Genomic DNA, 24398 nt, shown 5'->3' with positions numbered 1-24398 from the left:
CGGGTGAGGGTCCCAATGGCGCGCAGACCTCTCCTGCCGCCCGCTGCTCCCCTCAGCAGTGTACTTCGGTCCTTCTGCCTGCTCTGCTCCCCGCTCTGGTTCTGGTGAATTCTCTCACCCTCTCATGCTTCCGACTGTACCCAGTGCTTGTATAAATAAATAATCTTTAAAAAAAAAATGGGGGGAAATTCGCCTCCCTAGTAGCACAGGGGTTAAAGACACAGCACTATCAAGCTATTGGCAGCCACTGCAACAAGAGTTCTATCCCTGGCCAGGGGCTACCCACGTGGAGCAGCAGACCTCTCCTGTCTCGCCTGCTGCTCCCCTCAACAGTGTATTTGAGTAGATCTGCCTGGTCTGCTCCCTACTCTGTCTCTGGTGAATCCTCTCAACCCCCGCCCCGCACCCCTGGCCTGTGCCCCAGCTATTGTATGCATAAATAAGTAAATCTTTAAAAAAAAAAAAAAATCAGCATTCCCACCCCTCTAATTTCCACTGTTCAAATTTCCTGGGTAATTAAGATTGTGATCCTCACTTTTTCTTAAGATAAAGTTTAAAAAAATCACACCTTTGGGATACTTATTGAATAAGTCTTCTTAATTTTAAAATGTTGAGTTGAACATTTTATATTTAAAAAATTAAATAAAAAATGTATTAGTGATTTGGTGCACTTCAAAGAGAAAAATAAGATACACTAATAGTCCCTGTTCCTACAAGTATTCGATATAAATAAAACCATGATAATACGAAAATGGGTTTCAAAAATCCCCTACCCCCAAATAAATCTGCACGTTCTCAGTGCTGCTGCTGCTGTCAGTGCTGCCTTCCAAAGGTTTTTTTCACTCTGAATAGTTAAGAAACCTGCGGTTTTCACTAGAAACATTAAGAGTCACTCAACACAATAATTAAGTTTTAATTTTGTAGTTTAATTTTCGTTTCCCAGTACCACCACCTCTTCACCTTCTCTACAAACGTAGTTAAAAAGTAAAAATAAAATCTATGATGTTTTTTGAGTTCAAAAAGTGTTGTAGTTTATAAAACCAACAAGGTCCTTTTACTTTTATTACCTCCCTGAGCGCCTGTCAATTACATAAAGCTGTGAGTAATGAGTGGCAAAAACACAGTTCCAAAGTCGTAAGTTTTATTTTTCAAGGAATATGTCACATGTTAAAACATTAAAAATGCGAGAGTAAAACACACACACACACACAAAACAAATGATATACAGGTAGATAAAACTACTTTTTCTGACATAATAATTCTTAAATTTGGCTAGAATTCTCATGGCGTTGACGTGACGTCTTCATTCTGTCTGGCGAGGACGGGACACGCACACTCCCCCTGGTCCCCAAGTCCTAGGGCCAGACTTTTCCCGGGGAACAGCAGACAGCTGCACAAGCTCTGATGCCTTTGTTGGTAGTAAAAGAAATACCTTGTAATGGCTTATGGGAGAATTAAGGGGTTCAACTTAGTGCAAACTCCAGTTAACAAAGGGTTTAATTATGTAGCTGGAAATAATCTGGCCAAGACTTGATGTCCCTCCTCATTTTCTCAAGACTTCCAAGGTCACCACCAGGGGCTGGCTGATTGCTACAGGCCACTTACCAAAGTGTGTAAGAGAGAAAACTTTTCTATTTCTAAAAGTGCTAGAATATTAAATCATTTGGCTTTCCCTTCCATGACTTCAACAAAGTCAAATCTGCTTGCTTTCTTTCCAAATATTAGATTGCTAAAGGAGTACGATATAGCAGTATACTATTATATTTCTGAAGAATGAGATTCTAAGTGGATGGTATTATGAACTGATTATTAGTTGCTGTTTTTCCACTTAAGACATCTTTTACTATATTTTCAACGTATATTTCTACTTTGCACACTATATGTATCAGAAATGTTTCAAGGCATCTAAAAGATTATAAAGAAAAAAGGAGAAGGATAAAAGAGACAAAGGAAAAATACCAAGTTTTTATTCTTTTCCACAGAAAATTTCAAATTGTTTTCTTTCTATAACAGAAATGGAGATTTTCAAAAGGAAAAATATATAATTGTATTTTTGGGGAAATCATGTTTTAATAAATGGCAAAATACTGGCATATGAGCCACAAGGTGGGGCTGTAACTCCATGCTAGTACTGATATTTCAGACGTTAATTGGTTTTTCACTTATAACTGTTCTCTTGATTTTTTAATTTTTGTAATTGAAAAAAATAAAGTTAATTGTATTCATTAGTGCTAAAAACAATGAAACGACTAAATTCAAGGTTCTATGCTAATTTCAAATGTTCATAATTTTTAAAGCCAAATGACTAAATATGTATTAGAATACTAAAAATGCTTTTTTAAAAGTTACTTCTACTCAGAATTATAACTTAATATTAATATTTTATATGTGACAAATGTAAAATTATACATATAACATAAATAGACGAATAAATAAAATATAGTCAGAAGAGCCATATAATAATTTAAAAAAAAACTACTTCTCCTTTTTCCTTCCAAATAAAGGAATCAAGATTGAAGTTACCCATGATTACTATTATTACATGTTTGGAACGTTTAAAAAAAATAATAATTTACCTAAACATTTAAAAACAAATTCCATTTTATCCCTTGATTTAACTGTATCTAAAACTTTGTCTCTCTCCAGAAAAAAATGTAACTTCACATCATTTAGTGAAAAAACCTCCCTGTGACTTGTAATACTGGACGGCCACCATCTGTGTCCGAGCTGCTGGTCTTAAAAGGTGTTACCGGATGGAGCACTAAAATACTCAACACATTCTTCACACTGAACTTTCTGACCTGCTTCCAAACACAAAAGGAGAATCATACCCTTCCTTCCTCGGTGGTAACTGAAAACGTGTTGCTGCTTTTTGACTAAGCAGGAAATAGCTGTATTTTGTTTTATTTAATTTTCAACTTTTCACTGCAACATGTTCGTCAGGACAGGTGGCAGGAGGGTATGTCCGCGAGCCTCCTGGGGACAATACGCAAGCCCCACTTGGAACGGTTCCAACGGGACATAAACCTCGCTCCTCCAGCCTGTACTTTAAAAACATATTCCTCAGCACACTGCCAGCAAATGTCAACACAGAAATACAGTGCTCTAATGACTTCACTCTGTAAAAGAAATGTCGTTTTCCTAAGAAAGGAAAGCAGAGTAAAGTAGTATAATCATAGCACAAAAATACTTAAGAATTTATTCAATCCTGAAGGAAAGGGTTCATATACCAAGTGGAATTGAAACTCTTAATAAAAATATTGTGGTCAATTAAATTATATCAAGAATCCTTAAAATATACATATACAGAAGCCAAAGTCCTAGAGAAGTTCATGCAGACAATTATAATTGGTAATTTGGACATTTCAGTAACTCTGCAGTTTCTTCAAACCTGCAATGTAACAAATAATATTAATAATTCATGAGGCATAGGATTATTGAAATTGTGCTTATGAATCTTAAAGAAGTTTCAATTTTTTCTTATTTATAGGGACAGTTGATGTTAATAAATTAAGAATAATATAGCCAGAGGTGGGGAAAAACAACTAGAGTCAACTGTGAGTCTTTTTCATTCTTGGAGTTTAAGTTATTTCAGTTACTTTTCAAACTTCAAAAAAATATATAGTTTTTTAAAGTAGTAGGCTACATAATAATCTTATACAATTTCATTGCGTTTTGCTTTTTTTCATTGCTCTTTAAAAATCATTTCATATTTGCATAGATGAAAAGTGTGATTTGTAATATTACCATACTAATAACTATCTGAAAAAGACTAGTGATACTTTAACAATACTTAAAATGTCTCCAAACCATGAATCTACACATATTATTTAATATTTTGATAAATCAGTTATCAAAAATAGATGATATACTCTTGATTAACTATATTAACCCAAAAGTATCTTTGCGCTCTTTAATTCATAATTAATTCCATCAACAATGTTTTACCATCACTTACTGGAAACCAAAACAGTGACTCATCTTACAAACACATAACTATAAGTGGATTTATTATCCACCGGAGTCCTGAAGGAAATTCCACACCTGATTGTGAGACCTTTAAGGTTTGAAACACACATGCACATTCTACATGTCCTGTAATCCAATACAGTTCCCCACAGAGAAATGAATTTCTGTTGCCCCTTTGTGTTACTTACATTTTTTTCATCCTTTCCATTCTCTGGATTGTTGTTTCCTTGAATTTAAAAAGCAACAAATTCAGGAGAGTTTTCAAAGTAAACCATTACCAAAGAGGGACTGTGAACACATAAAACACAATCTAAAACACTGCAGTAAGCACTGTTTACTTATCACAAAGAATTTTTAGAGAGATTAAGATTTGCAGTTTCACTATTTTTCTTGCCAATGGCATCTACAACTGAATCTAATGTGGTCTTGTTCTCCTGACCTAGAAAGAGAATTATCTAAGCAGCTGCCAGGTTTCCTTACCTCTGAAATATCTCTCAAGCCACAGTAAGTAAGAGCCGAGTTTCGGGCAGTTGACGCTGATGAGCGTGTACCGTAACCAGGGGGCAGAGGCATGTCTGTTTGTCTTCCCTCGTAGTTTTTGTCTGTAGAGAAATTAATTTTTAGGTTAATTTTTCCTTTCACAGAGAAGGCAATTTATCTAAGAAGTATTATGAAAAGATGGTAGAAAAACAAATGGATTATTTTAATATAAAATGACTACTAGTACAGATACAGATGAATCTTTAAGTCAATGCCTCACATATGGAGAGCCAGATGTTAAAAATCAGCCAATAAAAATGATAAAAGGTAATATCTTTATCATGCTAGCAATCAACAGAATAAATGGACAAGTTAATAATATATTTAAATATAAGGTACTGCCTCATGTATATTCTTTTCATAAAAGGGTGGCAATATATTCCTAAAACTGATAATACATGCTTTTTTAAAATCAAGAAACATTCTATTTGAAATGAGTTGATGCATATGGGGAAAGATGCTTAAAATTCATGGTACACAGATTTCCTTTTTTAAAGAATTGAACAACTTTCCATTTCCAGTATCCTGATACGATTCATTCCACAAAATGATGGCAAAGCTTTCCTACAACTGAATAACATACAGGCATGCACCTGCTGAACTACCCCTAAGTCCTTTTACTCACAGTACACTTGGCTGCAAAAAACAAAAACAAAAACAAAAAAAACACAAAAAGGTAGAAAAAGAAAATCATACACCCATTTAGGCAGGTTAGCATAAAGACAGTTGTATTGTGTGAAGTCTACCCAGACAGCCTCAATTAGGGAACAAAGTATTACCACATGAGGACTAAAACCACTCGAAAGGCTTTTGTTTTCATGGCTAGTGGAGCCAGTCTCTTTTGTCTACTCTTGCCTCTTTGCTCCCTGTTCCCTTCCTTTGTAACACATCAATGTCACCTCGGCCAAAACGGCCAGCCAAGTGCAGGCTCAACATCATTTGACTGACTCACACTTGATGTCCTAATTCCAAATTTCTAAAGGAGAGAAAACGATTTGGCTCTTCTCTCTCCATTAGAGTTCCCTACATTAGGTGATCCATTAGCTGAGCTCGAGGGTCAAAATCACCTGGCACAACTTGAGGACTAGCTATACCCAGTTCTTTCATCCATGGGTTTTGTGCAATGATAATTTTAAGAAATAATTTGAAAGTAGGCAGCAACTAGAGCCACTATGCCCAATCTTGGGTTATTCTTTACAGAGATGGGTGTCTCCTGGAGATAATGAACATCTTCGGGTGTTCAGAGAAAAACAGGAACTGGGAAGACAGGATGGAAGGTGAAGCAATGGCTCTCCCTGCCCTGCCTTGGGAACTCAGACTCTGAGGTGTCCATTAGCCTGCTGGAGGGGGAACTTCATGGTGGGAGAAAGCTGGTGTCTTGCAGGCTGGGGGTGGTGGGGGGGACATTCGTTCAGCATGGATCATGGAAAGAACACCAGCCACATTCAACAGCAGGTTCAGTTAAATGCATATTACTTTCTGTGGACAATTTTTCCAATTGCTTTCCTGAGACTTTAGTACAGACTAATTTTAGATGCTTCTCATTTTATCATTAGTGAATTGCTCAAATGCAAGAGTTTTGTAATATCTTACACTATTGACAAGTGTGTTTGTCTTTTCTTACATATATTACTTACATAAGTGAAAGCTACCAAACTTTGGAAATCATTTTTATTATTCTAGAGCACTTAGCAATTAAAAGAGAAACAGTGGGGCCTCCCTGGTGGCAGAGGGATTAAAGTCTGAGCACTAACAAGCTATTGCCAGCCACTGCAGCATGAGTTCGATCCCCGGCCAGGGAGCTGACCCAAATGGTGCAGCAGACCTCTCCTGCCTTACCCACTGCTCCCCTCAGCAGTGTATTTCACCTGTTCTGCTTCCCACTGTCTCTCACCATCGCACCACCCCCCAACACCTCTGGCCTACACCCCAGATCTTTCATGCATTAAAAAAAAGAGTAAAAGCACTCCAAAAATATGTAACTTTGTATACTGGAATTTATTCAACCACTGTATCATGTAAGATATGTAGGCTGGTGTCCTTAGCAATCCTTGGCTTCATTAGTCTAGAAGTCAACATTTTCTTTGTTCCGAGATGTTTTTCAGTTTCTAAAAAAATAAGGCTTGGGAATATCAGAATACTAATAAAAATCACTTCTCTGAAAACTCCTTACCAAACAACCAACAGCATAAAAACTTACCAGGATTCAGATTTTTGATGTCACAACTGAAAACATAGTCTCCACTCGTCTCATTAAGTTCTATAGATTTATCATTCTGAAATAATATAATTTAAAAGTTAGAATGAAATGAAATGAAAATTGTTCTCGTTTTATACTCTTACTGCTAAACATAAAATATAAAAATAGTATGATAAATGTTTAAATATTTTTCACTATTTTATTTATAAAATCAATACAGAAATATCCCTGTATGTATGAGAAATAATCTTTTCAATGTGGGAGAAGACATGAGCTTTTTAGATCTACTAACTTTACTTCTAGGAAGGAAAGAAAGAGCAGGACCAGAAATTGAAACCCTAACAAATCAAGAAACACATTTTTCAGATTTGACAAGGTAATGATAAATTTGGTAACTGTTCCCATGAAATTTGTAATCTGATTGAAGTAAATGAATGAAAAAAATTAAAATTTTTTCCCTCTTGCCAACTTTTCCTTATAGAAACACATCATTTGTGTTTTTGAAGACTATAAAATAATTTCAAGCTTTTCATAAACAAGTACTTCAAGTATTAACAGCTTTTAAGCTCAATTTACAGTTTTGTCAGATGATCTTATCTGCTGAAGAGACCAACAGTTACAACAATAAAAAGGGGTGTTACCTATATAGGACTTCATTCCAACAAAACATTTCCCTATGACCTAAATATTCTCTTATTTAGTGTTTAGAAAACAGATAATAATGAATAAAAGAAATACTACATTGTATTTATAGATATCTATGAGCTATCTATAAATGTAAAGAAAGAAAATACCTTTTTAGACAAAAGCAATTCTGTTTCAAGAAGAGTAATACGACTCAGAAGATTAGTCCAGGATTTTTCATTTACCATCACTTTCCCTTTCATTTTCTCCTCCAAAGAATCTAATCTACTTTCTAGCCAACTCAGTCTCTTAAGCTTCTCTTGGCATTCTGCAAGCACAGTCTGGAGTGCAGCAATCTCAGGATTAACTTTTATGTCCTAAAATTAGAAGGATTACAAATAATAACATGCAGGCTGAAATTTCTTTACAAATCAATGTATTCCCATTTCCTTTGTTTTACTGCAGTAGTTACAAAAGACAGCACAACATGAGAGGTAAGTTTTGCTGGAGGCAGTTAGGTTTCGTTGTCTCTGGAGACAGAAATGCTTTGACACTCTCACTACTTGCTTATCTGAAACGTTAAGACCCCATTGTTTCAATTTCTGCATCTAAGAGAACCATAAGGTACCAACAGTACCTACTCCATATGGTTCGTGTTCTAGCATAAAGCTCTTAGGACAATACCAGGTAATATGAGGAAACTATCACTAACTTCTGGGAACAGCCCCTCAAGCAAAACTAAGAAGAAATGACCAAGAAAAATGGCAATGGATTGAGATTATGCAATTTCCTAGAAACAGGAAATAAGGTTCATGATATCTGACAGGTTTTATGAATGCCAAGTGTATAAACATGTATAGAAGTCACACAACCCAGAAGACAGAAAAAGGAGTCAGAGCAGAAGCTGCAGAGACTAACCTCTAGTGGGATCGGTGGCAATAAAGTAATAGCAAAGGTATTCTGAGAGGGAAAGAAAAGGATAGCGTGGGCTCAAAAAAGGAAATGAAAAGGCAATGGGGAACCAATTTTCCATTCAACAATAGAGGGAGTAGGTGACAGAGAACCCTCAATGTACCGAGTATTATATCTCCATCACTCTCACTAAATTGTAAATTCCCTGAAGCCAAACACTATGATATACATCTTTGAAGTACCCATAACGTTGAACTAGGACCCTAAACATAAGCAGCAAATAATGTCCGTTGAATTACAGTCAGTAAAACTTCTTGATTCTTAAGTTCTTGTAACAAAGATAATATGTCATGATTTAATACTTCAAAAGGCTAGCAATAGTCCAAATTTTAAATACTGAAATAATCATGTCCATAAAAGTAAGAAATACTGTTATCTGTTAAGAAATCCTTTAACTTGTTGCTTATTTGCTACTCAGACTTACTTGTTGCTCAGTCTCAATTTCAGGGACCTTTATTTCAGGAATCTTTATTTCAGCAGGCTTTACGTCGCACACCTCAAACCCTTCATTAACATCTGTTATCGTACTTGATGTGTCCTCAGGGATGTTAACACCATCTTCGTTATACAGGTGACGGATCACCACAGCTTTCGTCTAGACAAGAGAAAAGTTTGTCAGAGTTGCTTCAATGTCTCCTCACACAACTATTTTCAATGTACACATACTATGTTTGCAAAAGGAACATCTTGAAATCATCACATACATTGTATACATCAAACACTATGCACTATTATTAATATTTTGTGTGATAATGAAAGTGTGGTTATGATTTTTAAGAGCGTGACTATAGAAAAATTTTGAAATATCTATTTAGTGATGTCTGTTTCAACATGTTTTCAGATTTGCAGGGAAAGATGCTGAAAATTGTTTCAATAATGACGAAACAAGATTAGCAAAGCAAGCGTTGATAAATCGCTAGAATTGTAATGTGTACTTCTGTGTTTGAAATGTTCCATAATAAAGTTATTTTTAAAGGTAACCAAATAAGTCTCCTAGCACAAGCTGGCTCTAGGAGCAGGACTTATCACAATTTTTGTCTATTAAACAAATCACATAGCATAAGACCTTCGGCTAACAAACTTAACACTGACAACGAGAAAATCCTGAGCATAAGGTCAAACCAAGCATTTATGCAGGACTCTTCCATCCACTTGCTTTTCTGTAGAGAGTTTGTGCATGTGGTATAAGGACTCAACATGTATGACGGGCAAGTCACAAGTAGCACTGGGAAAGCAAACAATTTTTTTGCCAAGAGACTCCAACTTTTCTAAACTGAAATACTTTTAATGTTTAATCAAATTTCTGATATTTAGAAATTAGATGTAATAGATTAAATTTTGTTTTAAGGGAAAAGAGCAAGAGTAATGTCTTGAAATTTAGCTTCTTTCTTTGTTAGTACAATTTAGAATATCCCTCAACCCCCATACTGAAAAAGATGACTGAAAAATACATGTAGTTGTATCAACTGAGGTTTAATAAATGCTTACAGTGTGCCTAGTTCTGTGCTAAGAACAATGAAAGCAGAAAAAAAACAATATAGGAAACTTCCTTATTATACGTATTAGAGGTAAGGAAGGATGCAAAATATAATATAAATGACCTAACAATTAGAAAATAAAATTGTTCAAAATAAGAATTAGATAAGTCAGATGTGCAAGTGTTAGATAACTCTGGGCATTTGAACAAATGTCCCTTATAATCAATCCTTTCCTTATTCTCGTTACTTGAAGCAAAACAGGCTTCAAGTAATTCTTAAATAAGAGTTATTGACATAAATCATTCCATACAGTAAAATGTCACTATTTTTTCATAAAGGCATAAACGTCTATCTTTCTAACAGATTCTGATTATTTACACATGTATTCTGGATTGGGGAGAAATAACTCGCTAGAGTTCACTTCAGTCAGAAACCATTACATCCTTTATCTAACTACACTCTGATTATTTCTCTAGCATTATAACCTTAAATCTCAGAAGGGTTTTACCCCAGATGGAAGACAGTAGAAAGCACAGTATCATCATAAAATAATATTTTAGAACCAATTTTCTTTGAAGATAGAGAAAGTATTTCTAACGTACTGGATTCAGAGGTGCAGGTGCTGGAAGCAGATAATGGGGAGAAGATCTCTATCAACAAAGAGGAAATATTCAAAATATAAACTCAAACCCAGATTGTAGATTTAGAGACTATCAAGCATTATAATTCACACTGATAATGGAAATACAAATGTACGTAAATGAATCAATAAAACCTATCACTACAACTAATGATAGAATCTTCATATGTTCCCATGTTTTAGGACGTTGGGTGTCTAGTTAAGAATATTCATGATTGCATATTAAAACCTTCATAAATCATCACTATTTTTGAGAAATGAGGAGCAATCAGAAATAAAAAGAGAAAGCTCATTCAATTTCATACTTCTATCATTTGAACTTTTAAGAATGTTCTCCAGACAATATGTGGTATGATGTTTTACCAGATGCCAGTCAGAAAAGCGGACTCTGTATACTCAGGTAGAGAACTCTTGAAACTGTATGACATTGTGCTTTCCTACCTTTCCCGAAGTCAAAAACCTCCCAGTGATGTCAATGCCAACAGGTTCTGTAGATATTTTCTCACTGCTTGAAGAAGGTTCTGGTTTATTGAAATTGATTTTCTTTCTTTGTTGTAGTGGAGTCTTAAAAAAAAAAAAAAAGCATTAAGAAGTAATACAATTTGTCTTCAAGTTTGATTCTATTATCATTAAAATTTTCATGTGAAAAACTAAAATTTTCTTATGTGAAATATAACTGCCAAATAACGAGAACCTAGTGAACTACATGTCTTGAAACTAAGAAGTAATAAACATGTATCATGTTTTAATTGTCTAGGAGAAGTAAGTCCAAATCAAAAATGTGCAAAAACAAGTTTAAGCACATTTAAAACAAATATCAGGCATTATAAGGTTACCCATACCTGTGAAGAAGCAGCAAGTGTACTACATGTTAATTGTTGTCTAGGGTATTGATGTTGTACATTAAAATGCTGGGCTACCTATTAGCAAGAGCTGCCAGTAAGATCTATTCATAAAATTACCTTCTCCAGACCACACAACTCCTTGTGCTTTTTCATCACACAATTCAGAATGTCACAAACAATTTGGATTTTCCATTCTGCAAATCCACACTGGAGAAACTGCTTTTTTGTCAAGATTGGTTTATAATTAAATTGATCACGAAGAAGCTGTAAAGAGGGAACAGATCAATATAAAAAGAAGCAATGTTTTCCCTAAATTCCAAAGCAGCCATGTGGTCAGGGGTACAATGCCGTCTTTAAGAGGAGAGGAGGATCAATTCACTAACCAAAGGGCATTAAAGAGATCGTCAGGAATGGTGTGGGTCATGAACACGTAGGAAAGGCGACCAGGCAGAAACAGGCACGAGGCATGTACCACAGCACGGAGGATTGTTCAGAGGGTAGGGAAAAGCAGCTCATCAAACAGCTCAAATATCCTCAGAGGTACTCCTTAGCACCCTTCAGATGAAAGGATCCCAGAATACCATACCAGCTGTCATAGCCACAGTGGTTTATAAATTTTTTATAATTCTTCATCACCTGATTTTTAGATAAATCAGTAGGCCTCTGTGTTTCAATTTCTCATTTGTATAATGAGAGAACTAGACTACACTAGTAATTCTCAAAACCTACTCTGTGGAGTTCTAAGATTTCTTAGAAGTGCCTCTTAGCTTCCATGGAAGCTTTCTAAGGTGAGAGACAAAGAAAGGGAAGATTAAGCAGAGACTCTGTATATAAAAACTCTTATTCTGTCAAATGCAACTCTCAACAACAACAACAAAAAAGATCTGATTTGATAAATGGGCTTTATTATTTAAAAAATTATTAAAAAAATATTATCCAAAATATTTGAACAAAAATTAATGACAGCAAGTAGGGTTTTTCAAAATAAAATAAAATTAATCAATATACAGATAGTATATAGATGTTGATACTACAGTAGATATAAATATGGTGTTAGGCCCCAAGGAACAGAATATCTCAGTCAAAGCTGCTGTTCCTCCTTATACACAGCTAAAGTAATTCATAATTTTATGGATAACAAACTCTAATCGTTATAATCATATTTCTTTCCAACTTTTTCCAGTAGACTAAATTTTACGAAAATTTAATCTAAAAGGGCAAATAACTAGTAACAAAATCTACCAGTTGTCACATTTATTAAAATATGAATAACATCTTGATTGCAATAGGGACTGAGTTAAATGGCATAAATGCGTAAGAAAGTACTTGTCATGTGCTACACATATTTAAGGAATTATTATTTACACAACCTTAAAATACCATCAGACTTTTAAAATAATTATTGTTTCATAAACTCAAAATACCTTATAGACAGTATCGATAAAGCGCAAGTCATTCTTTGCTATCAGCTCCACATTGGATTCCACAAGAAGTTCTGCTATATAAGGTGAATATGAGGTAAGAGAGTAGCTGATGATGGGCAAAGACGCTGCTGTGTCTCCTTTAACCAAGCTGTTAGAAAAAAAAAGAAAAAGATTTCTAATGAGCATAATTCTATAGTTAGACAATCAAGGACATGTAAGAACTCTTGTTGATACTTTATAAATTAACATTAGAGCCGTAATTATTAGCTGATGCACAAGACTAAATTCCATCCCTTACAGTACATCAGCCTAGCCAAATTACTATGAAATACTATTGTCCAAGCTCAAAAACTTACAATAGCTATTTATTATTTTTATTTTTTTTGGTTTCATTGATTTTTTTTTTAAATTATTTTTATATTTCCCCATACAATTGCAACCCCCTGATTTTGATCCCAATCCCTCCTTTCCCTGCCCCCCCCCCACCAAAGTGTGTCTCTGGTTCATAGTTGTTTATTGATTTTGATTTTTTTCTTTCTTAGAGTTATTCTTTTTCCTGGTCCCTTATTTAGGTTTTCTAGATTCCTGCTATGAGTGAGACCATCCAGTATTTTTCTTTTTCTTTTTGGTTTATTTCGCTGAACATGATCTCTTCCAGCTCCATCCATGTTGCTGCAAATTGCATGTGTTTATCTTTTTTGATTGCTGAGTAATATTCCATTGTGTATATGTGCCACGTCGTCTTCTTTTTTTTTTTTAAAGATTTATTTATACAAGCCCTGGGTACAGTCAGAAGCAGGGGAGGGCAAGAGAATTCACCAGAGCCAGAGTAGGGAGCAGAGCAGGCAGAAGGACCGAAGTACACTGCTGAGGGGAGCAGCGGGCGGCAGGAGAGGTCTGTGCGTCATGTGGGACCCTCCTCTGATGGCCGGGGAGCAGCTGGGGATCGAACCGGCACTGCAGAGGCTGCGGGCAGCTTCGCAACCCAGCGCTCAACCGCCTGCGCCACTGGGGAGGCCCTGTACCACATCTTCTTGATCTAGTCATCTATTTTTGGGCATTTGGGTTCTTTCCAAAGCTTAGCTTACAATAGCTGTTTAATACGGACCGTCACTTCATTGCAGTATTTACTGATTTTCCAAAGTCTAGTCTTACTCAATTTAGTCCATATTTTCCTACTCACGAAACAAATGTACCACCTCACAGTACTCAGGTACATGGTTTTGAAAACACTTGCTACATTACCTCATCTGCTTTTTATCACAAATCCACAAAGATAAAGCATTATGAAATTTAAGTTACTGATGAGGAAGATGGGACTGAAAAAGGTATTGACTGTGACCAGCCTGATCGGTTTACCATCGTCCACTACATCTGGCCCTTAGTAGCTTATGCTAATTCCTCCGGTCCAGTAAGGCATCCAGTGCTTTGTTATCTAACTATTACTCATTCTTTATGAATAATTTGTCACATCCCATGCCTTCATGGAAATGAAGCCACCCTCACCCTCAACTTTCAGATCCATACTGATCTCACCTGAAATGATGCCCAGCATCTTCAGAATCTGCTGTCTCATACTCTTATACTGTTTTCTTTCTTTTTTTTTTTTTTAAGATTTATTTATTAATACAAGAACTGGGGTACAGGCCAGAGGCGTGAGAGGGTGAGAGAATTCACCAGAGACAGAGCAGGGAGCAGAATAGGCAGATGACCGAAAACACTGCTGAGGGGAGCAGTGCCCAAGACAGGAGAGGTCTGCTGTGTCATGTGGATATCTCCCTGGCTGGCGGGGAATTGAACCGGTGCTGCAAAGGCTGCGGACAACTTCACAGTGCTGCCCTCAACCTGTTGCACCACCGGGGAGGTCCTACACTGTTTTCTAATTGTTTATACACATGTATCTTATTTCTGAATGTGAAGTACCTTCAGAGTCCCCCACAGCAAAGTACAGAGGTATTTGTAGAAATAACCAGTTGTATTTGTTCAACTGAAGTAAAAATGTTCCTATGTGAAAGATTCGTTTTCCCCAAAATTCAAGACATGTACATAACCTCTGCCCAAGTTTTTCTTAATAAGTCAAAGAACAAATTTAAGATGATAGCACGTTTTATTTTTCAGAACAAATACAAATTGTTTCTTTCATGTTTATGAATACGATTACCTGATGAGAAAACCACACTAGCAACCTTATCTATTTGCATGACACTTCAAAAATAGAAAATGAAAAAAAAAAAAACAAAAAACCCTTTTGAATAGCAAAATCTATTCATTTTATGTACATTATAAATAGAAGACAATCAGATCTGCATTGCACCTCAAAAATCCCAAACAATTTTGATAATCTAGTTTCTAAGCACTTTGATTAGAAATTATAAGAAAAACATATTACAAACAGGCAAACCAACACAAAAAATGGCAGATAGCAAGAAAAAATTTTAAAATGGGAAAAAGTAGCAAGAACCAAAATATGTGGGGTCTGTGTATGTGAGGGTGGAGGGAAAGCAATTTGAAGGACCAACAGCAAGGAATGTTACCTACCTCAATGGATACTGCAGATATTACTGCTAAGGAGTCATCGAAAAATTGCTGATTTTAATGATATGCTTGACTCAGGAAGAAAATCTGTGTTAAACACTATACTTGGAAGACAAGAGAATTATCTCTTGAACAGACATCTAAGATACTTAAAGTAGTAAGAGGAATATTTGGCTACTTAAGCTGGTTAAGAACTGGCAAAACTGAGTGGTAGAGATTTTCCTGTTTGAGGATTCAAGATATGACTGGTACATACTATTGAACCATACTATGGAATACCTTCTGCTTGTCACATGTAATACCTGTAATAACAGTCATTAGAGCTCCACTTTCTCCTTGTCTGCCTCACATTGGTTCTTATACGGAAAGCCAATTACTCCAGGGTTCTACACAGCCGTTAGTTTAACCAAGTTTCACTCCACTTACTGGAATATATGCCTAATCAGACTTGTCCCTTGATACTCCTTAAATGTCTGATTGCTCCTAAGTATGCCAGGCACAATTCTAGGCATGGTATACAATAGTGAACAAAACAAAGTTCTAGAATTCAGCTTACATTCTAGTGGGGAACTATTTACTCAATCAATAATTCCAGGTAAGAAGAAGAGAGGTAATGAGAGACAGAGGATGGCAGGAGTCCACATTCAATTGGCATGAATTCAGGAGAAATGTACGCTGCCACACTCACAAAGCAAGTAAATCATCTCAGAAAGTGAAGTGAAAGGGCCAGAGAGGGCCCTTTAACTGAGATAACTTAATACCTGTCTTCAAACATGGTATAAATTGTAATAAAAGAGCTATTATCTACAGTCTTTCAAATCAAAAAGAAATGCCATCGACAGAACATAGAGGGTAGCAAATTATATACTTAATAAAGTTACACTTCTATGAGTTCAAAAGCTTTACAGAGACCAAGTTGTGTACTGATATACACTGTGCTTCTGTTACTAAACACAGTTGAAAACTCGGGATGCAATTTTCCATTAACTCATACTTGGAAGCAAACTCATCAATTTCCTGCTTTCTCAAATATTTTAATCATTTCAATGAAAACCTTTAAAAAAACCAATAAAAGCCATATATCTCTTTAGACATTCCATGTCAAATGTTATCTCAAACCATTACCAAAAAGAAAACAAATAAATTCGGTATTATAGCTTACCCTACACAATCTACTTCTTTAGGATAATTCAGCAAGCGAAGCACTTGTTCCAGGTTTCTTAAGCTTCTTTTTAAGTCACCTGTTGCCATCATTTCACATTACATACAGCATCAGCTTTTAAAATAATCTTTTCACCTAAACATAAAAATCCATGAAACACTGAGTAAGTCTACACAGTTTTGCTGTGTCTCCTACAGGCACTTACCTTATTTATCTTACCCCAGCTTTCCCCCCCTGGCTTATCTCTTCCTTTTCCAACTAATACTATCTTGCATCTACTCTATGTTCTTGAATGTCAGGTGTGCTTTTTCCCCCAATGTCTTTTCCACAGCAAAAAACAGACTTGCCTTGTTTATATTCTTACAAGTGACACCTGCTCCAATACATTATTTTGAACAACAAAGTACCATTTGGGAAGTCACATCACTCCAACCCCAAATAATCTCCCTCAATGACTATTTTGGATGTTTATATAGGTTATACTAAAATTAGTTTAAAAAAGGAGACAAAGTACAAACTTATTCATTATTCTGAGGACTCTGACCTCACGTAGTTTACCAATCAGATATTTTGCTTAAAAAATAAAAATTGGCAAGTTAAAAGAAATTCAGGTTCAGCTACTTAAATATGGCTGGTATTTAATACATGATGCTTTCATGTCCTTTTCTAAACACCACTAATATGAAACTAATTGATTAACAAGCATATATATAATGACCAGGGAACTAAAATGAACTCCAAATGACAGAAGAGGTATCAACAAAATTTAGAATATAGAAAGCAGATAGGTGGGTGGTAATAAGCAAACTAGTAGAGCAGAAAAGGCAGTCAATTCCATCTGTCTGTTCAGGAAGAAAGAGCTGGATATAGGTTCAGAAATGAGGATGTCCAATACTTTTGATAAGGCTATAGCGTTAGGCCAAGAGGTTGAAATAAGAATGATTATTTGAAAATCCATACATGGAGGTCCTAAACCGTAGATTTTTCACTTTCTCCACCCCACCCCTACCCCACGCAAACATAAGTCCCTCAGCTAAGCAACTACCTCTCTGCTTCCCTGGGTTTCTGCATGTACATTTTTTACATGCAATAAAAAAATAAGTTGGATTTTATTAAAATCCTCTGTTCCTCAAAAGACACTGTTAAGAGACTAAAAAGACAGGCCACAGACTAGGAAAGAATATTTACAAAACACATGCTGGATAAAAGACTGTTGCCAAAATACACAAGAACTTAAATTTAAGAGTAAGAAAACAAACAAGCCAATTAAGAAATTTGCAAAATATCTGAACATCCATCTCATCAAAGAGATACAGATGGCAAATAAGCATATAATAAAAGATGTTCCACAATATGCCATTAGGTAATTGCAAATTAAAAAAGAGCAAACAACAATAATAATACTACTACACACCGATAGTGGCTAGAGCCAAATGGCCAGAATCCAAAAAAAAAAAAAACCAAAAAAAAAAACAACAAAAAACAATGCTACCAAATGCTTATGAGGACTATGAACAACAGGAATTCTCATTTATTGATCGTGGGAATGCAAATGGTTTAGCCATTTCGGAAGACAGTTTGGTAAATTCTTACAAAGCCAGACATAGTCTTAAGAGATAATCAGCAATTGTGCTGGTAAGTATTTACCCAGTTGACTTAAAAACTTATATACATACAAGATATTACAGGGATGTTTACAGCAGCTCTATTCATAACCATCAAAAACTAAAATCAATCAAGATGTCCCTGAAAAAGTGAATGAGTGAAATCTGTGGTACATCCATACAATGGAATATTATTCAGTAATAAAACAAGTAAGTGCTGTAAGGCCATATAAAGACATGGAGGGAAGGTAATGCATATTGCTAAATGAAAAAAAAAAAGTTTATAAGTGCTACACATACATATGATTTTACTTACATGACATTCTGGAAAAGGCAAAACTGTAGAGACAATAAAAATTATAAAGATCAGTGGCTGTTAAGGTTTCTGAGAAGGAAAAGAGACGGTTTGAACAGGTAGTACAGGGGAAGTTCTTAGAGAGGTGAAATAATCTAATACTGTAATGGCAGAGTATGAAATTATGCATTTGTCAAAACATACAGAATTGTACAGTATAGAGAGTGAACCTTAATGCATGCAAATTTAAAATAATCATTTAGGAAGCTGGGCAATCTCCAGGAGGAATGCAGACTGTGACGAAGAATCTAAGTGTGAAGCAGTCTCATAAAAGGGAATAGGTTGAAAAGATGATGACTAAGTAACTTGGGAAATGAGCGGAGCCTGTGACATGAAAGGTAAAATCAACTGCATGGTATGAACTAGACATTGTCATTCTGCATCTCACTTGCAAACGAGTTAATTCTGATACTTCTATACATCTATACTGAAATTAAACAAATACAGAGATGGCTGAATAGTAGGAGCCAAGTTTCTCACTGCTGGAATGAGAGTTTACAGACAAGAAAGGGCAGGAGAGCACAATGACCCATGTCTAATTGGTTAGTTAGAGACATCAGCATGAACTCATGTGTAGTTTAATATATGTCATATTGAAATATTTATACGTATGTCTGTATATGCAGATATCTTAGAATACAGACTCGTATTTTCTGTCAGCTGAAAATAACTAAAAGCAATTACACCTCAGCAGTAAAGAGCATGCTAGCATTCAGATCTTGGTGTGTAATGTTATTCTCTAATTAAAAAAACAACAACAGGGCTCCTTGGAGCTATGGACAATTCTAAGACCAAAGCAGGCAATACGCAAGATTAATCTGAAGCACTGTGTAGTTCAAGAAGGCAAGCAAGTACACGCACAAAAACAAACAAACCTATCCCACAGTGATTCCACAAGTGTCAAAGGGACACAGGAGTCAAATGAAACATCTCCCCACAGTCAAAGCCAAAAAATTTAAACAAAACTAATAAAGTAATATTGGATTATAACACAACATCTAAGACAAAAAAAATCAATCAATATAATTTAATAGATTGAAAAAGGAGAAAAAAATCTTAGTCATTTGAATACATGCAGAAAGCACTTGATAAAATTCCACATTCATTCATAATATATTTCTCAGGGTATCAGGAAGAGAAGGGAGCTGCTTGCACTGACAAAGGCTATCTGTAAAAAATCTGATGCAAACACCATATTTAATGGTGAAAAACAGCAACTTTTCTTATTACGATGAGAATGAGGTAAAATTACCTACTCTCATCATTTCTAGTCAACATTGTACTTGGGGTCCGAGGTAGCACAAAAACACAAGAAAAAGATATAAGAGGAATGAAAGCCAAAAAGGAAGAAAATAATGTCATTTTTCACAGATGACATAACTGTTTATGAAAATATCCAAAAGAAAGTTAGCAAGGCTGCTCTGGATAGAAGCCAATATACAAAAATTGTTTTCTCTGTATTTCCAAATCATTAGAAAATGTTTTAAAATTATGCATGTATAAATAATTCACTATAGCATCAATACATATTATAAACATGTGAATAAACATAGAAAAAAGTGTAAAAGGCCTCAAACAGAAAACTGTAAACTTTTATCAATTATTAAAGTAGTCCTAAATTGAAGGAGGTATACATCTTGATCAAGGCATAGATGACTAAATAAATTGATTGAGAGATTTAATCCATCCCCTTCACCCCCTAAAAAAAAAAAATCCCTGCAGGAGAATTTTTAGGAGAAAACTAACAACCTGATTGTAAAATTTATATAGAAATGAAAGAGATAAAGGATAACTAACACTATCTTCAAGATAAAAATTGAAGGACTTAACTATTAAGGCATAAAGACACATTACCAAGCTAAATTTGGAATTAGTGAAAAGACATACAAATAGAACACTGGAATAGAATAGAGTCTAGATACAGACCATGCACATAATGACACTAGACTCATGACAAAGTTGTTGCTGAGTAGCTGTGAAGAATGGATGGTCTTTTCCTAGTGGTACTGTGGCAATCAAATATCCAGATGTAATAAATAAATCTTGACACCTTGATCTAAAGGAGACATCACAGCCTTCGCAAAATTAATTCCAGGTTTGTTGAGGAACTATATGTGAAATGTAAAGTAATCAGGCTTTCTGGAGATCCCAGAGGAGAATCTCTTTATGATCTTCAGGTAAAGAAAAATATCTTAGGAGTGATAAATCACATTAAAATTAGGAACTTCTGTTCATCAAAAGAGAAGAGAATGATAAGCCAATGAGCAGATGCTGCTGCTGCAATACATATAACTCACAAAAATTCATATCTAAGTTACTTCCTACAAAGCCGTCAGAAAACAGAAGACAACAGAAAAACAGGAAAAAGATCTGAACAAGAGCTTTACAAAAAAGTAAACATGTGAAAAGATACTCAAATAGTGTAATTATTAGAAAGTTAAAAGTTGATAAAAAATGTGAGACTGCAGAGCACCTGAAACTCACCCAGGGCAATGAAAGGGTGAACTATTAACAATTGCTTGGGAAAATTTATTGGTTGTATGTTTTAAAGCTAATATACAAGGAGCTTGCGAAACAGGATTAGGACTCAAAAAAAAAAAAAATACATAATGCAAATATGCATACATAAATACATACCAAATTAATGAACACAACTTGAGATTTCAAATACAATGTTTAAATTATTTAAAATCTCAACATAATACCATGGAATTATATTTTAAATGACTCATGTTACAGCATGTAGGACTTTCATTAAATTCTCAGAGAATGCTATTCCCAAAGGAGGTTTATAAAATAAATAGAAAGGTAAATAGTTAAAATCATTTGCCAGATGGAGATAAAACGCTTCTGTGTTATAAATCTAATCGGCCAAAATGGCAAAGCTCAACAGTACATTTAAACATATCTCCTTTAACTGCCCATAGAAACTTCATAGAAGAAAATATATAACAATACCTTAAATAATGGACCCTCTGGGAATGAACCTTCTTTGAAATGAAGTCACTGTGATTAAAAAGACAACAGCACATTTTAGAAATCAGATGAGTTAGTCTGATCTTTTCCCACTACTAAAAATTCCAGCAGTTGCCCAGGACTCCTTACACCTCTGTGTTGACACATAACCTGAGATAAATCAGGCTAGCAATTTGCAAATTCCTAAACTTATTAAGCTTTCTATGTTAAGGCCCAAGCCATGGAATTCTATACACCTTTCACCTCCTTAGGAACACAGTACCTTCTTACTCCAAATCTCCTTTCCTTCATCAACATGATAAAGAAAATGTACACTCTCAGGCATAGTTTTAGTATTTTTCAGTCAACTCATTATGCCTACTAAACATTTACATTTTTTAGGCAGAGACAACTTTAGGTACTATTAAATGGGAGATAGTCAGAAAAAGAGAAAGATACCCTGAAATCACATTATACAAAATAGAGGGCAAGGTAACCTTCATTTAACATCTTTTTTTAGGACAACTTGGTGGTAAATGAGCAAACAGAAGCAATAAGAGAAATAACTTCCAAGAATAGCCTTCACTTTCCTGGGAAAGATGAAATAGTAACTAATTTGGCTGTAACTGAAAAAAACTTATTCTTGGATGCTGACATTGGTTAATACAACAAGTAGGTCTAAGCTTGTTCTACGTTCCAAACCCACAATTCTAGTGGCTCCCTCCCCACCCAGTCATTCTATAACTTTAAAACAAATTGTCTCTTTCCCCAGACTTTAATTCCCCCCAGATGGAGAGTCCATATTTTCAGCACATATAATTTTGTACCATTTAACGTTTTATGGTATCTTTCCACCTTCTTTTAAATCCTGAAATAGATATTATCAATATCTCATATCATTTCTACCTCTGATAATGGAATTTCTGACAACAAAGTATGTCCCTGGAACACATCCTCTTCAGTACCAGCAGAATAAATATTTTGAAGAAGAGTAAGAGACAAGTACAGCTTGGATCTGTAGGTGAAGGAGATAAGTGATAAAAAAAAGTATAGAAAATAAAGGAATTTTTAAAAAGTGAGAATTACAGAAAAAAATTACAGCTACCCCTCTACATTTTCATGCACAAGATACATATTTTAACATGGTATTTGGAGATGAAAAATTTGTTATTTTAAAAACTGGTTGACATTTTAATTTTACAATCCTTATCAAAGTAAATTAAGAGGTGGTTCATTACTCATCAAGGTAAATTAAAAGGAGTAACATATATTCCAACCATTAAGAAGTTCTCAGTATTGCTCGCAGGTTTCCTCCAGAGAGTGCTCTGTCCAACTTAATTTACTAGGGGAGGCGTGGCGAAAGCGGTGCACCATGGCGGCTTAAGGTTTTTCTCAATGCTGTTAGATGTCATGAAAAGATCCTCCCAACAGAATGCCACTGAATGCGGTTAAGAATATTGTTTGGAATGAAGCACCTAAACTCATCTACTATGGTAGATGACTAAATTTGTGACATAGTTCACAACAACAGATATTATCTAAACACCGTGCATCAAAAATAAAAAGGAAGTGGAGTGATTAGGAAAATCAAGTTTCCAAAAGTCCCTCCTCTCCTCTCAATTACAAATCAGAGACATCCTGCAGGGGAGGAGGAGGGAGATAACACGGAAACCCGCTCTAATAAATAAGGAGAATGGTATCGGAAAGGGAAAACTTGAGAAAATAGGAGGAGCGGAGGGGAGGGAGTAAGGAAAAAATACAGAACTCAGGGAAGCTGCTGTGTTCACATATAAATGTGGCTGATTTTAGAAAAAGAACCTAGTGTAGCCATAATTCCAGAATCAATTTCGGGGTTAATTTCTTCCCTAAGGAGGGAAAAATCTAGCCCTCTAGGACGGTGGTGAAATATTTGAAACATCAGAGAAATCAAACGTGATCTATTTTTCATTTCTTCCTTCTAGGCGATACTTCAGAAAAGCAGATGGTTCCTCGGATCCAATAGGAGGAATCAGCCGATAAACTTTGCAACCTAAAGACATAAGCGAATCAGAGAGGAAGAGCTGCCAGGACTCTTCCCTCTTCGTTGTTAGCAAAAGGATGTATTATTCCGCAATCAAAAAAGATAAACTCATGCCATTCACAGCAACGTGGGTGGATCTAGAAAGAATTATGCTCAGTGAAATAAGCCAGAAGGAAAAAGGAAAATAGCGGATTGTTTCACTTATAACAGGAATATAGGGGACCCAAATAAGACATCGGTGTAAAAAAATAAAAACAGCACAAAACACAACAAAGCAAAAACAGACAATTACAAATCAGAGACATCCTGCAGGGGAGGAGGAGGGAGAGGGATCAGAGGGAGGGAGGGAGGAGCATAGGGGACTGAGGTGATGGTGCACGGGTGCTTTGGGGAAGGAAACTCTATGGGGACTCCGCCTGAGGGGGTGGGGGCACGCAAATAGTGTTTAAAAAAATAAATAAAAATCTCCTAGGCTTATAGAACAATCATCTCTGCAAGCATTATGAATTAAGACTTTGAATGTGAAGATAAAAAAGTCACAGAGGCGGGGAAAGGAGGGATTGGGGTCAAAATAAGGGGGCTGCAATTGTATGGGGAACACAAAAATAAAATTAAAAAAAATTTAAAAAGTCATAACATTTTGAAAACTAAATAAACCCCTGAATAGTGCTTGCTATTTATAAAAGCTATTAAAAAGGCAATAAAAACATCTATATCTTCTCTGACTAAAATAAAATAAAATAAAATAAAATAAAATAAAATAAAATAAAAGGGTGTATGCCCTGGGCATGCAGGGAAGGTAATAAGGGCTCCTATCCCTGCACCGCCCTGGGGCGCAGCCCCCCGCTCTCCTGGGCGCACCCCGCAGCCGCCGAGCAAAGCAGCGGGTTCTGAAAGCCTCTGACCCCGCACGACCAAGGAAAAGGGGGGCCGCACCTGCAAGCCCCGGGGAGGCCCGCGATCCCGGCCCGCAGCCCCGAGTCCCAGCGGCCGCCGCCCGCGCCCCGCGCGCGTCCCGCGCCGACCGTTTGTATCCGCGACGAGGGTCGCAGCCCGCGACGCGCCGCGGCCGGCC

General features: G+C 35.8%; 1 protein-coding gene across 3 annotated transcripts; it reads right to left on the bottom strand.

Moving 5' to 3' along the window:
• Window positions 1-2428: 2428 nt before the first annotated feature.
• CEP44 (centrosomal protein 44) lies at window positions 2429-24308 on the bottom strand. Of its 3 annotated transcripts, XM_054701047.1 has the most exons (13): window positions 24260-24308; window positions 21307-21354; window positions 18310-18332; window positions 16390-16524; window positions 12693-12840; window positions 11386-11532; window positions 10865-10987; window positions 8730-8900; window positions 7504-7710; window positions 6710-6785; window positions 4450-4571; window positions 4158-4195; window positions 2429-3391 (listed from the first exon to the last, which is right to left on the bottom strand). In XM_054701047.1, the coding sequence occupies exons 4-13, from the start codon at window positions 16479-16481 to the stop codon at window positions 3343-3345; spliced, it is 1173 nt and encodes a 390-aa protein (XP_054557022.1). In that variant the 5' UTR covers window positions 16482-16524; window positions 18310-18332; window positions 21307-21354; window positions 24260-24308; the 3' UTR covers window positions 2429-3342. The 3 variants fall into 3 exon arrangements, with proteins under 3 accessions (XP_054557022.1, XP_037382349.1, XP_037382350.1); XM_037526452.2 differs by lacking the exon at window positions 18310-18332; XM_037526453.2 differs by lacking the exons at window positions 16390-16524; window positions 18310-18332; window positions 21307-21354; window positions 24260-24308 and adding an exon at window positions 15654-15757.
• Between the last annotated feature and the right edge of the window lie 90 nt (window positions 24309-24398).

The sequence above is a fragment of the Talpa occidentalis genome, unplaced genomic scaffold (genome assembly GCF_014898055.3).
Source record: "Talpa occidentalis isolate TD23 unplaced genomic scaffold, MPIMG_talOcc4v2.1 talOcc4.4, whole genome shotgun sequence".
NCBI classification, from domain to species: Eukaryota; Metazoa; Chordata; class Mammalia; order Eulipotyphla; family Talpidae; genus Talpa; species Talpa occidentalis.
This window is presented reverse-complemented; position numbering and strand designations above follow the sequence as displayed.

Coding starts and splice junctions, on each gene's coding strand:
- CEP44 (XM_054701047.1), bottom strand. CDS start 16,481: ATGATGGCAACAGGTGACTTAAAAAGAAGCTTAAGAAACCTGGAACAA. Junction 12,841..16,389: donor AAAGAAGTAGATTGTGTAGG/GTAAGCTATAAT, acceptor TTTTTCTAACAG/CTTGGTTAAAGGAGACACAG. Junction 8,901..10,864: donor GGTTTTTGACTTCGGGAAAG/GTAGGAAAGCAC, acceptor TCTCTTGTCTAG/ACGAAAGCTGTGGTGATCCG.